The following is a 14,077-nucleotide window of genomic DNA, read 5'->3' on the forward strand; positions in this document are numbered from 1 at the left end:
TCCGATTCAACAGGCTCTGCATGGTGCAGCAGGTCAGCACACAACCCAAACTATTCATCCATTTCGGCTCCCTTCTAGTTAAAGCAAGGGACAGGCATATTCTTTCAGCTTGGTGGGGGAGACTTTCATTAGCGCTGAAATGACAGCATCACAGAAACACGCTAGCCGTCCCACCATATTACTCCAGCTTCGCACTTGTGTAGCCCAAGCTTTTTCAGAAGGAAAACACCAGCTCAAAATCAAAGTAAGCCTGCAGAGCATCAGGCTTAAATAACTTCTCAGAGACTTGGAGCACAGACCCAGAGGAAATCTGCTTCTTGCCCCTCACGCAGGTCTATGAAAAATGCAAATCACGAGAAAACAGAACCTTTTTTGCTTTTTGATTTTTATCTGCTTCAGTCAAAAGACTAAATGCCATGTAGTCTTCTGTGCTTGATTTTTGGTGTTATTCTCTCCATACTGGCTCTGCCTAAATCCATACACAGTGTGCGTGTTTCTACCATTATGCAAATGTTAGTAATACCTATACACACGCTCACATTGATCAGTATTATCCATAAGAAACAATTTAATGCATATACACTGACTCTTACTGCCTTCCAAGTGATGTTATTAGTTAAATCTTAGGAGAAATCTTCGAGAAACCACTATAAAATAGGCTTTAAACTCTCCTCCCACCAATCTTGAATCATAAAAGTGTCACAAAGCAGCCTCCAAAACCTAACTCGCTGTATAACAACAAGCAGCAATGTTGGTATAAGAACACATTTTCTGCAATTACTTGAATGCACTTAATGCTCTCCAACAGAATAATCAAGCTCAGTTTAATAGCACAGATAGATTTAACCACATCTACAAACATGAAGAGGTTTAAATGAAATGTAGATCTTGAAATGTTTACTATACCAGAACTTGACTGGTTCTCAGATGGCAGATGGCAAACTGATGTGAAATGATGTGGATCAGATATTAAAGGGGAAAAAATGAGCTAAATGCAAGAGACAGAAGAAAGAGATTGATTATTAAACGCTACAGAAAAGAAGGCATCCATCAGTGTTTTCCAGACTGAAAACTCTTACAGAAAGGAAAGAAACAGATAATAGCTCTTCAAAAAACACACACTCACCCACCTCCCCTTCTCCTTATACACCACCACCCACAACAATCAAACACACAGTGAGAGACCAGATTCTCAACAAACACCTACTGAAACTGGTGGAGCTACACCAATTTACTCCAGCTAAGGATCTGGTCCACTGAGTTAATCACTCTTACCCAAAGGAAAATATAAATCCTAAAAATAAATCATTACTAATGTGTCATCCAGCTTCCCTATTATGTCTCTCTCCAAAAATGTCATCTTTTCCTGAATACAATGAAGAGCTTTCACAAGCTGCAGCACTCTTTAATAGTGCACCTGGCAGAGAGATGAGCACACTGTATAATTATTGCAAACAAATGTCTTTCTCTTACCTTCCCTCTCTTTGGAAGCACATGCAACATGTTCTAAAAGTCCCCAAAGTTAAGCTCTTAATAGTAATAAATGTTTTCTTTTCTTTTGCTGTTGTTGTTGTACAAAAGAGGACTCACTTTTCAGAACAGCACATGACACGAGTTGGGTCTAGCTTGCAGTCAGCCAGTTAGCAGAAAACATACATTATGTAGCTGCCAGAACTGAAAGCTTGTATTTAATTTGTCAAAGCTTTCAACTTCTCTGCTGAGATGTAACTCTTTTTAACGGCCAAGTGTCTCCGATACTTCACCTTGCAAAGAAATCCAGGTGGCTTTTCTTCCACCCTCCCAAACCACCCCCATGCTGATAAAAGCTTTCCTCTCTCTTCCCTCCTGCCACCTACACCAGGCGAGTCTGACTCCGCAATGCAGATAGCAAACACAGGCACCTTCTCCTACTCCTGGTGCTGCTGTTTTCTCCGTGCCTTCCTCCCCGACGCCAGCCAGAGGGGAAGAAGCGGCAGGGGGAAGGAAGGAAGAACGAACGAACGGCACCTGGAAACAGGATGACCTGGCACCTGGGAAAGGGGCAGATCAGCCTGCTTGCCTGGTGGAGAAGGCAGCAGGCCATGGTAGGGCTTGGCAGAGGTGGGGGAACCAGGGGTGGTCAGATGAGGACAGGGCGACTGCACTACCATGCTATGGGGTGTCCAGTGAAAGGAAGCGGGCTGGGGGCTAGAATGCTGGGGGGCAGATGGGGAGAGGAGAAGGGTCCTGCACACAGCTTGGTGTCCAGTGGAGGGGGAGTGGGTGGGTGGGTACGTGAGACGTGGCAGAAGAGGCAGAGTCAGGGTATGAAGTCACTTCAGAGGCTGATGCACAGCAGCCAGAGTGGAAAAGGCAAAAACTGATCTGCCTTCCTCTCTCTACACCCATGTCAAGCTTAGCTCCAGCTGTAGGCATTTTTCTTATGTGGTGCTAGCATGGAAATTTCAGTGTAATTCATGTTTTTCATCTAACATACAACTGATCACCCAACACAGTGCAGTCAGAGCACTGGCATATAAGAAAGTCACTATGAGGTTCAACTGAAAGGGCTCGGGGCTGTAGACACTTCACCCCGCTCCAGGGCACGCTTACAACCCTTACCTTGCAAATCATTTCCAGCACATCTCGTGTGGTGTCCCCAGGACGGATGACTGTCAGAGCAGGCTGGTTGTTTGGCAGGCAGAACCAAGACGGCGTAAAATACTCGTGAACCCAAATATCACAGTCGGGATTGTGCTGATGGACACTGCTCAGTGCCACTTCTTTTTCCCTCTAAATAGACAAAATCCATTATGACTCTACCAACCAAATACGATCTCCTTCTTCATCAACAGCAAGTGTAAGGAACATTGTATCCTGTATCAAAAAGCCCTCTTATAGAGAAGATGTTTTATTCATAAGCCTAGATTGAAGGCTTGTCTGGACAGGAAACTTTGCAGTTTTACCCGAGTAGTATAAAGTGTGCCTTCCTGTGCCACCCACACAGCTACTCTAGTGCAATGAGCTTTTCATGGGATTTCACCCTATGGCTATTGGGAATGCTAGGAATGCATCAAAAAATAATAGTGATAAAAAGAGATTTAAAATTAAAACTTAAATGCATTGTGTTTCTGGGTAAACCAATCCAAGGCCAACAAAACTGTTGTAGATGCTACAGTTCGTATACCTAGAAATGGCAAAATAGCAAATCTTAGCATTTATTTTGAATTGACTGTCTTTTATACATCCGAGTTGCAATCCAAGCTATAAATCCCCAGGAAGTGATGGTGCTGCAGAATCTCTATTTGCTGCAAGTGGGGTCACGCAGCTAAACCCATATTCTCTACATGAAGAATGTGCCTCTTAGCACTGTCTTAATGCTGTTTTATAGCTGACTTTCTCTGGGGGAAGAGAAAGCAGTTGTAATTGTGGCTGCAAACGCAGAAGCTCACAGAAGCACATGAGAACAAAACAGAGAAAGCCCTGCGCTTCATACTTGTGCCAACCCTAAGTTACGAAAACCCCATATGGCCGCCACAAAGAGCCATTTTCCAGAACCAGCAGCGCCCAGGTCCTCCTGTGGGTAGGCATTTCCCTGGCGTGCAGTGCTAATGCCCCTCTGGGTCTGGCAGCTCCAGCTGCACTTCGGATGCCACACACAGTGAGTCCTTTTGACCGTGGGCAACCAGCTCAACCTCCCACAGAGCGGCTACAAGCCCTACAGCGCACAGAGGGTCCTCTCCTCTCCCAGGGGCTCCGCATCCCCTCTTGCATCTCAGAGTCAATGCTGCATTTAGGCTGGCTGCAAATGGGGGGGAAGGAAGCCGCTGGAGAGCTGGTGTTTTACCTTGCCATCCGGGACCGTATCGTCAAAGATGCCTTCGAGAGATTTCTTTACTGAATCAACTCCTTCACCAAACACCTGAGGAACAACAGAACAACTCTGCTTTAAAACATGAACGTGCTTCCATACTGTCTGCAGCACGTGCTAAGGGGAGAACAGTGTATCTAACATCTAGCATGGAAATCAAACTGAAAAGTAAAAACATTCATCTCAAAACTCAGAAAAGGAAAATATCAGCTTGTTGAAAGGGCAACAGGGGTGAAGGACAAGCTGGTGATGAGGCACCATGCTGAAAGATTAGAAGCCAGTTCTGCTTAGTGGTCTGTCACTGACCTACTTGCTGGAGCTGGACAAATTTTATCTCCTTTTGTGCTCAGTTTCCCCACCTGTAAAGTGGGGGAAATGAACGCTTCTCCACCTCTGCTGAGGCTGAGAAATCAGACGGGCTCCGCTTCTGGCTGTTTTTGTAATAAACCAGCTTCCAAAAAGTACTTTGCAAACATTCAAGTACCACAAGTCAGTGTAGCCCTTCTCTAATGAAATAAGAGCTGGTAATCCAGCACAAGCCAGAGAGCCAAAATCAACAGGACTCCGTGCAGGAGGAATGACAGAATATTTACAGGATCCACCCCAAATCAGCACAGGGCTGCATCAGACGGGCAAACAGGGTTGTTACAACAGCAGAGGCTTGTAATTAAAACTGAAAAATTAAGTTTTATAGCTCCACATCAGCACAGCTTTATGATCAAGTTGCTGGGGTTGGCTGTTAACTATTCTGTACCTAAAACAAAGCAGGGACCATGCAGGATGGGAGAAGTTTTCTGCTTCAGTTTGGCAATACTTTGCATGCTACTACACACGAGTGGGGGAAAGGTGTTCAGGCACCATATTTAGACATTCTGCTACTTCCTCAAAACTTTACTTTTTCTTTGACTCTCTCCAGTATGACTTTTCTATAACCTGGAACAAAATCCCCTTTCATGCCTGTGCTTATTGAGGAGTGACGGGGGTAGGGGTGGGGGAGGAAGCATGAAGGATAAATTTATCCCCACTGAAAGACAAAAAAAAGGGTAAGTTCAGGAGAAAAAACAGGTCTGAAGACACAGCATGGGCAGGATCCTAGCTCAGGACAAGGGATTGCACTTGGTTTGGGGAAAATAAGTACAAAGCAACAGGGATGCCACAGCACCAGTGCAAAGAATTGAGAATACACTCACAGAGGCATCTGCTGCTTCCCAGCAAAATGCTGAGCTTTTACTCAGCCACTAAATATTAGGTGAACTTTTAATATCTCAGTAAAAACAAGTGAAACAATTTTGCAGCATTCATCCTCTGCTAAACAAAACAAACACCCACTGCTGCTTTAACAGAAGGAAGAAGAAATCACAGGGCACGGAACAACAGGTGTCCCAAGCCTTTCTCCCCTCAAAAAGTAAAAGAAGAGAAAGAAAAGCAAAGCCTGTATTTCCTGCAATTAGATGAGGTATGGCTCTCAAAAATTGAAAGCTATAATTAGGGATGTTTGGAAAGAATAACAGGGAAGCACTTTCCTACCACACTGAAGCACGTTTTCTAGAGAAAGATCTAGGCAGTGACTGGGTGGAAACGTTTCAGCTTTTGCTTTTTTAAAAATCTGAAGCAAAACAGGGTTTGTCCCTACTAAATGCAAAGCTTTTTGTTACTTTAGGAAGTTTTCCCAAACTCAGCTACATTTCAGGTATTCTACCAACTCATAATTTTAATTTAAAGAAACAAACAAGTCTGCACTTTTTTTTTCCTTCCAAAGTTGTATCTGTTTTACACTGCTGCTTTACTCCTGAGTTTAGGGAAAGCAAAAGCAGAAGTAGCAGAAATGCAACAACAGCAGAAATGCAACCAATTCAGCTAAAGAAGGTGTGAACTCCAAACCTTGTTTGATAGGCGCTGCTGTATACTTATCTGTAATTACAGTCACTGATTTTTGAAGAGGATGTGGAATGAGATGACTATACGCCGTGAAAGATTAAACAGGCAAGGTTAAGGTTGGATGTGTAAAGTGTTTGATGCAAGTGACTCTTGGCATGAGCTGCATTCTGCACGCTAACAAATAAGCCTTGAAAATAACAGTATCACAAACTTCCACACATTTACCTGATTAATGCTTGGCCTCCCTTGCTTTTTCTTCGAGGTAGTATCCAGCCCCCAAAGAGAAGAAAACCTGCTTCTCCGTTTACTGGCGGATCTGGACATGGCCTGTGTCCTTCTCCTCACTCCGGACTCCCCTGTGCGAGCCGCCACCTGTCAATGCCACATGGTTTTAAAATCAAAGGTCGCAGCATCCCACCGCACCATGGCTTACATAATCTAACAACAGTGGAACCTGGTTTGAAAAAAAGGTAAATACTATGGCAATAGTGTGTACTCACCACAGGGACAATGGTGATGCTGCTAGGCTACTTCCTTCTCACTGCAATTTAAGTCACTTCTTCCAACGTCAAACATCAAAAATTAAAATGGACAGTACCACCCCCCATTTTTTGGCATTTAATCCAAGATATTTTGAAGCAGCCTAATCATCACAGAGCAAAGCCTCAGCACCAGTGAAGGGTTTGGGTTTTTCTTTTTCTTTTTTTTTTTCTAACAAGGTATCAAAACTGGACACACAAAACCTGAGATTTCCAAACTTATCTGTTGCTCCCAAAAAGCCCAGTCTTTCTCTTTGCTCTTTCCTGTGGAAGCACCCTGGGCATCCTGGAACTGACTCATAGCTGTTAGAAGGCCAGATAAAAGCTTGCAAATAGGTCAAGGTATTTAAAACCTGCACTTCCTTAACGATAGCAACACTTGAAGGAGTGAGCAAAACACAGGAAGAAAAAAAGTGAGCTGAAATGACCCTTTCGATTAGAGCAGTCTTAACTGCTTGGGCACTTGAAAAATGGCTTGTGGCAACCCCTTTGGAGCGAAAAGATATTTGTCTTTACTTAGACCAAATATTTGGGGAGCATTTCCCAAATGAGGAGCGCTGGTAGAAATGAGTGCGACATTAGTCAGAGGAGAAGTGTTTAGGCCAAAGTTTACGCAGATTTCCCATGTGGAGGTGGCCTCAGGAGAGTGAGCTTCTCTCCTGTGAAAAAGGGAGTGGTAGGAGATGGCAGGTATGAATGGGAGTGCAAGGCAAAGCTAGACAGACAGACAGACAGACCCACCCTGCCAACTTGGCCATATGCTTCCTGGAACACCTTTGTACTGGATTCCCACAGCCGAAACTAGAAAAATGTGACTGTCGTTTGGCAAGCCCAGTGGGAACACCCAAATCTCTGAGTGATGCCCCAAGCTACGGAGCTGAGGAGCTGAGAAACTGGTTATTTGGGTGCAGCAGACACAAAAAGCCATATAAAGACAGGATGAACATACGGCTGACTTGTGTACCCAGGGAACTGTTGCTGTATGAGTAATGGTGATTCTCCTTGGGAAACGTAAAGAAATCAGCGAAAAGGAGAACTTAAACACTACCGCAAGTGTCTCCATTTCCACAGCCTGGACTTGGGAGATGTTTCTTAGCTGTACCTGGGATGTTTGTGCAGAGGCACCTGGGAGACTTTGCACACCCTCTGACTAATGTACTAAGGAACATCTTCAGGAGAGCTAGGGATGCCACGCTATCACCATGCAGCACCCAGCTCAACTCTGAGACTCACTGCACCATCTCCATGCTATTGAGGGCAAAGGAGGACACGAGAGTTTGCTTAAAGGAGAAGAAAGCACGTGTCTTTTCCAAAACAACATATTCAAAACATATTTTTTTTCACTTGGCTCTCAAGAGACACCAGCATGAAGAGGCAGACTGTTTTTCAGGCTAACACTCAGTGCTTTGCTAGATGCAAAAAAATAAGCATAAATGCAAATTACAGCCCGCCACTTAAAAAAAATATAAATCCACCAGCAATTATCAGGATGATGACGCTAATCTTTTCATATATAAAAGAATAAAAACGCCCCTGACTGAATTACAGCTCTGGATTCAATTGAAGGGTACAGCTGACATCTACAAGACACAGTGGCGCTCAGCTATTTCTGTGAAGCTCCAGGAACCCAAGCCGAAACTACAGGAACTTGATTTAAATTCATTTAAAAACCACCACTTTGCAATACATTTCCCTGTATTTTTAAGAGCTAGATTGTTACATTATTTAAATTTAAACAACCATTTTAAACATTATTTGCTACACCACAACTACCAGAGAAGAACATTTCCCCTCCCTTGTGGAGCATCAGGTGTTGATCACTGGAGACCGGATATTAGACTAATTGGTCAGTAGTTTCATCCATATGGTAGGAACCAAGCAATGCCCGAGAAGGTCTAAGCCAACACGTGCTGAGGGCCTCGGAAGGTCTCCCATTGACTTCACAGGACTTTTGGATCAAGCCCATGTACACGGTCATTAGAGATGAGCCTGCTCTTGTAACAGGAAGATCTGTTTATAGAAAGCATGTTTATAGTGCAGATCTGGAAATTCAAAATCACATGCTTAGGAGAAACATGGTTCTTCCACTTCCGTAAGGCCATGGCTGGCAAGCATCTGCTTTTCCAGGATACACATCCCTTTCAGGAAGCAGAATATTCTGCACACTAAGGTAAGGGCTCACCCCCCAGGCACAGACTGCTGTTTGTCAACGTGATCTCTGCACTGGACACGTGAAGCAATTTGCAGGTTGGCAAAGATGACCCCTGGCCTCTGTTCAAACTTACCAGTGCATGAAATGATGATACTGAAAAGATTCCAAGACGGCCCATCGCAACTTTCGTTGGACGGCTGGCAAAAGCAAGCAGCCTTTTAGGGTTTGGGAGCTCCCCTCCTTGGAGACTAGCCAAGTAACAGCGGTACCGAAATAGGTCCATCTGGAACTGTTCAAGATTTTGTTCCCAAACGAAGATCTGTGTACACCAAAGATTGAGGAGCAAGATGCATGAGAAGAGAAGGGGAGAGGAGGAAGAACAGGGTGGTAAGTACCTTAAAAAAATTATACTGTTCCCAGTAACACACCTTTTTCAGCAATGCTGATCTCACTCAAGAAACCTTGATTCCCCTTGTTTCCCACTCTCCCCTACCCTCCCAACCCCAAAAAGGATACAAATAATAAAAAAGTTTTCATTAGATGGAAAACAACTTCTTTTATGTTCATGGCAGAAGCCTTCTCCTGGGACAACTGCTCCTTTGATACAATGCTAATTAATAGGATTAAAAATTCATTTTTAATTTTCTTTGTATTCCAGGATTCTCTTCTGAGCAGTCCCTTAAGAGGCTTCTTACATGCATCAAGGGCATCTGACAAACAAGAAGACTGAACCCCACCAAACTCTACATACAGAGCTCCCCAAATCAGCAGCCATAGCAGCAGCATTGCTGTAAGCATCAGTGGAGCTCGCCATACTTGAAAAAGTGTAGTACACTGGGGATAATTAATCTTATCAGCAGAAGAGCACTATAATCAGCCTATGTAAGGACTTATTTAAATAATTCAAATTGCTGATAGGAAACAGTTTCAAAGGGTTTAGAAAAACTCAGTTACATAAAGAGAGAGTCTGCTCTGCCCTCTCACTGTGATTGACAACCTTTGAGTGGAGCCCTTTTAACAGAGGCGAGCATCTGCCCCCTCTCTCCCCACTTCTCACGGGCTTCCAGGGGGTACGGAATCTCTTTAGCTTAGCACATTAAGGGCCCCGGCCGCTCCCTATGGTTTGCATTACAGGCGCATTTGGCAGCCCTGGTAAAAGAGCTACAAACTAATGAAGCAAGAGCCATATGTTAGTTTCCTAAAATAAGGTGCTGCTGCAGCAGTGGGAGAGACATCTGCTCTAGGCTCTCTGTTTCTCAAATGCAAGTACATTGTCTGCTTGAAATCAGACGGAGCAGTCCCGAGAGGCAGCCAGGGCTGCAGCCATGAGGTCAAGGCAGGCCTTTGCAACAAGTAGAAACCAGGGATGGCTTCCTCATCCCCTCTGCCAGCAGAACAACCAGCCTCTCGCACTCTTAAGACAACAGCAACAGCAGCATTTGTTGGTCTATGACCAGCTCTTCCCTAAGGCATCCTGCTGCTGTGGCCTGGTAGCCTCTTTACTCCCCTAAAGCCCTCACGCAACCTCTGAGCAGCTAGCCAAATCCCTTGCATGGAGGCCAGGAGAATACAGCCCATGCTGTACCTTAGTGCACGTTGTTTGGAGAAACGGTGCAGCTAGGGCAGCCGGCACAGCTCTCCTGCCAACACACATCCTGCCTACTCTGGGGAGCTCTGCCAGAGCGCACACACGGCACAGTGGGAGCAGGCAGAGGTACCACTAATCTGAAGAAGGCCTTAAATATTTGCTAGGGGCTTATTTCACATAAGCAAGCGAGATTACTTGATCCAGTATGGTCTTCTTCTTCTTGGAGTCCGTTACTGAGGACAGCTGCATTTCACCCATTTTCTTCATCTTTTCATCCATATCAATCTTCTGCTCCAGCTTTTTTATCTCTGTTTTCAGAAGCTTGACGGTGTCCTCTTTGTGATGCTGCCTTGCCACCGCGGTTGCACAAGCTGAATGGATTGCAGTGATCCAGTTCTCCAGTTCAGTCTGGCTAGAGGTCTGAAGAGAGGGAAAGAGGGAGAAAAGAAGTCAGGATTCTCTTTAAAATTGATTGGAGATTAACAAATGCAATTCCAAGGAGTTTCCTTTCCCTTTGATCTTAAGATTCAAAGCCTTAAATCCACTTACGGGAGAAGTAATAAAAACCCCATCATTCTTAAGCAGGCCATTTTTAACTCAGCACTAGGCATTCAGCACTTAGAATTACACCTATATCTGTGCTTTGCAGCTGTACAGTGTTTCCCAGCAAGGTCTCAGGAATTACCTTCCTTGTCCAATGCAATGCTGCCGTAATTTGTAGCTCAACATTTAATGACGTTTTCTAAATTCCCAGTTCCTTAAGGCAGGGTATGTACCAGTCTCTGTGCTCTTCACAATATGGAGAGGTTTTTTTGGCATGCAACAGTTAGTAATAAATTAATGGCATAAAATGTGGCCATGGTATCTATGAGGAGCTTTATTATGATGCATAGACAAACGAGCTTTCCACTTCTGAAGGTCCCAAAGCACTCTGAAGTCAACCCTGTTATCACTAAAGCCAGGCTCATCATAATTTTTACAGCTCTGGTACTGTCCCTTCCCAAGCATGTGTGTGACAGTTCAGGAAAAGGGAACACTTCCCCTCCCTGGAAGTGTTCAAGGCCAGGTTGGATGAGGCTTTGAGTGGCAGGTATCCCTGCCCATGGCAGCGGAGTTGGAACTAGATGATCTTTAAGGTCCCTTCTAACCCAAACCATTCTATGATTCTATGAGATATTGGGCTGGGGCATGGGACACCAGTACATTTTTCTGGAAAAGCACTGTTCTGATTAGAGGCTTTCGACACAGAAAGAGTAGTATTTCAAAGTGTTCCTTTTCCAGACTTTCAAAATAAAAAGTAAATCTCCTTAGCTTTCTTACTAAACTTCATTCCTTTTTACAGTAGGTTGTAAAACAAAATTTACAGCCAACTCAGGGTTGCAGCGGACTTTCTCTGAGTGTCAGCCTTTAGCAGTAATCACACTGGTATTTGGCTCGTGGCTGAAAAGTAGCAAGGTGCCAAACCACCTTGTTCTAATTAAACCTTCTGATGATATCTGATCTATAAATAGACAGCATGGTATGACTTCTCGAGTTGCTAGCATAAATGAAGAAGGTCATCCTCACTGTTCTCCTGGCGGTGACAACTAACAGCAAAGGATGTGGCTTACTGAAGCCAAGGAGAGATTTCCACAGAAGCCTGACACTGGAAATCATGTATGCACAGGCCGGACTTCAGACCAATGCTCCCAAAACTTCTGTGGGACCAAAGCAGTTGAAACACACATGTCCCAGAATGACATTGCTTTCCTTAGCTCAGGTTAGAAGTCCTAAGCAGAAGATAGGATCTACACTGGAAAGACCCATCTCTTATTCCCAATTTTCTTGTCTTCAGTTAGCACTGTAGAATCACAGAATGCTTTGGGTTGGAAGGGACCTTTAGAGATCATCTAGCCCAACCCCCCTGCAGTGAGCAGGGACTGGATGTAGAGATATACTGTACAAAGTATACTGCTTAAATTGGAGATGCTCCCTGCCCAGGTAGTAACACTAATGAGATCGCATTCATAGATGGGCCTTACAATGTCTTACCGCCATTGCTGAAGACATGTTGAGCTCCCCTTGCTGAGGAGTTTCTGCTGAAAATAGAGAAATTATCTGCAGAATGGAAGACACTTTGCTTACAGTCAGGTGGTAAAACCTAGCCCCACTAGAGAAGAGAGTACCACTGGACTTATTTAATGAGATGGTATGTTTTGTCAATTCCTAGCAAAGTCATAACAGCAAGATGTCATATTTTTATCTTACTTAATTTTAAAATATTATCTGTATACCATTAGATTCAGTTTTCTTTTTTGTTTCATGGAGAGGAGGAGGGGAAAAAAATCTGGAAAGGAGTTTAGGAGCTGAAGACTCTTCTGGTAGATGAGTAGGCAAGGGGAATCACTCTGCTTCTCAACGGAAAGGACCACATAAACAAGCTACAAACATCTGATACATAAGTATGTGGTGTCACAAGTTGCTCTGAGCTCCTGGAAAATGCATGTGACATCTGCAAGTAATGGATTTGTGTAGGCATGATAAGAACTGACTGAGCAAGGAATCATCGTGTAGGAGGTATGTGATATCTCTAGGTGAAATGCAGTGGGAAGGCTCGTTACAAGATGTCCAATATCTGTACGCATTACAAAGCAACCCTGTTTTTCTCCCTAAGTACACAGTCTCCACAGGACAGAAATAGTCTTCTGCAGGTCTGTGGTTTCTTCTCACCAAAACCGCTACTACAGCACTGTGTTATGTGTGGATGGACGCGTATGACATGAGCAGTTAAGTAACACTGCTGAACAGCCTTACACGTGCTTCAGCTGCTTGGCACGCAGCTGAGCAAGCCCTCCAGCACAGTCACTTGCACATTACTTCCACCACTGCAGCTGGTCTCCTTTCCTTCTCCCTAAACCCATCCCTTCTTTCTCTTCTGCTTCTGCTTCACTAGCGATGCACGGGTTCTATAGCAGAAGGGGCACATCAAGGAAAAATTTCTGCAAGGCAATTTAAATGATTGTTTTTCCCTTGAAAAGGCTCATTTTTGCTTTTTCCCCCAAAGTTAAATGAAAATCTACCCATGGCATAATGACACAGGGCTTTTAATGAATAAGGCCCTGCGTTGCCACAAAAGACATGTAGTGAATGTGACCTTTTCAGTATTTAGCATCCACTGGCTTTAATTTTATGAGAATGAAGGTTTTTCCTTAGAAAACTGCATGGAAAAGATTTTACAGCTCATATCAGTAGATCAGGAGGAGGTGGTGCTCCACAGCCTTTCAAGCACATGCTGAGACCAAAAGCACCACACCTCCTGGATGAAGCTCTCCAGGTGGCAAAATACATGTACCCTGCCCAGGAAAGGCATGAAGTAGAAAGGGGCAGTGCAGTGTTACACTATGAGCTGAGGAAAAATCAGACTGAGGTGGCAGAGAATCTAGTCTGCAAAACAAACTTTTTTTTTCAGTATGCAATCAGGTACTAAGTCTCTTCAAGATGTAATCCAGCACCACTTCCTTTGAGTCAGTAAGTCTTTTTTACTTTGCACTAGTTTGAGAATCTAGCCCCTTGTTTAGGACCGCTGCAAGGACCTATGAGCTAGTGCTATTTTAAAGATTTGCTCTGGAGCACAGGGGAGTGATGACATGGGGGCACATCCTACCACAGAGTAGCTTCTGATTTAAGAAGGCAAGAAACTCTGAATACATTGTCACTGGAAAGGGAAATAAATAAGGGATTCCTCCGGTGAAGAAAACTGCATCAAAAGAGGAGGAAATGGTACCACCTCAGCACAGGCTGGTAATTACAAATAAAAGAGTGTCACACTTTGACTAGTGACAACTTGCAATAAGAAAGTGGAATGCCAACCCAAAAATCACTCAGGGAAGCAGTAGTTACCGAAATACAGAAATCTTTTTCAGTGAAACACATCAACTAATGTATGGTCTTTGATATAAATACTGGATTTTTTTTAAACATACCCTGTGAAATTCAGACATTTCTATTTTCTGATTAAAAGAACTAAACATGCACTTTCATCCTCCTTTTGGGCAACAGCAAAATGCTGACTAAGGTCTGTGTGAATAAGG

At 44.0% G+C, this 14,077-nt stretch overlaps 1 protein-coding gene across 3 annotated transcripts in view; it reads right to left on the reverse strand.

Moving 5' to 3' along the window:
* The window catches only part of TIAM1 (TIAM Rac1 associated GEF 1), an 82,304-nt gene that overhangs the window by 48,692 nt on the left and 19,535 nt on the right, over positions 1-14,077 (reverse strand). For 2 of the 3 annotated variants that reach the window (XM_075711579.1, XM_075711592.1), the window contains exons 4-8: positions 10,203-10,427; positions 8,553-8,738; positions 5,954-6,100; positions 3,827-3,901; positions 2,602-2,772 (exon numbers count right to left, since the gene is read on the reverse strand). In XM_075711579.1, coding sequence (XP_075567694.1) covers positions 2,602-2,772; positions 3,827-3,901; positions 5,954-6,100; positions 8,553-8,738; positions 10,203-10,427 — 804 coding nt within the window. The remainder of the gene's footprint in view (positions 1-2,601; positions 2,773-3,826; positions 3,902-5,953; positions 6,101-8,552; positions 8,739-10,202; positions 10,428-14,077) is intronic. The other variant, XM_075711583.1, reaches the window with a different exon arrangement.

Source organism: Pelecanus crispus, chromosome 1 (genome assembly GCF_030463565.1).
Source record: "Pelecanus crispus isolate bPelCri1 chromosome 1, bPelCri1.pri, whole genome shotgun sequence".
Classification (NCBI taxonomy): Eukaryota; Metazoa; Chordata; class Aves; order Pelecaniformes; family Pelecanidae; genus Pelecanus; species Pelecanus crispus.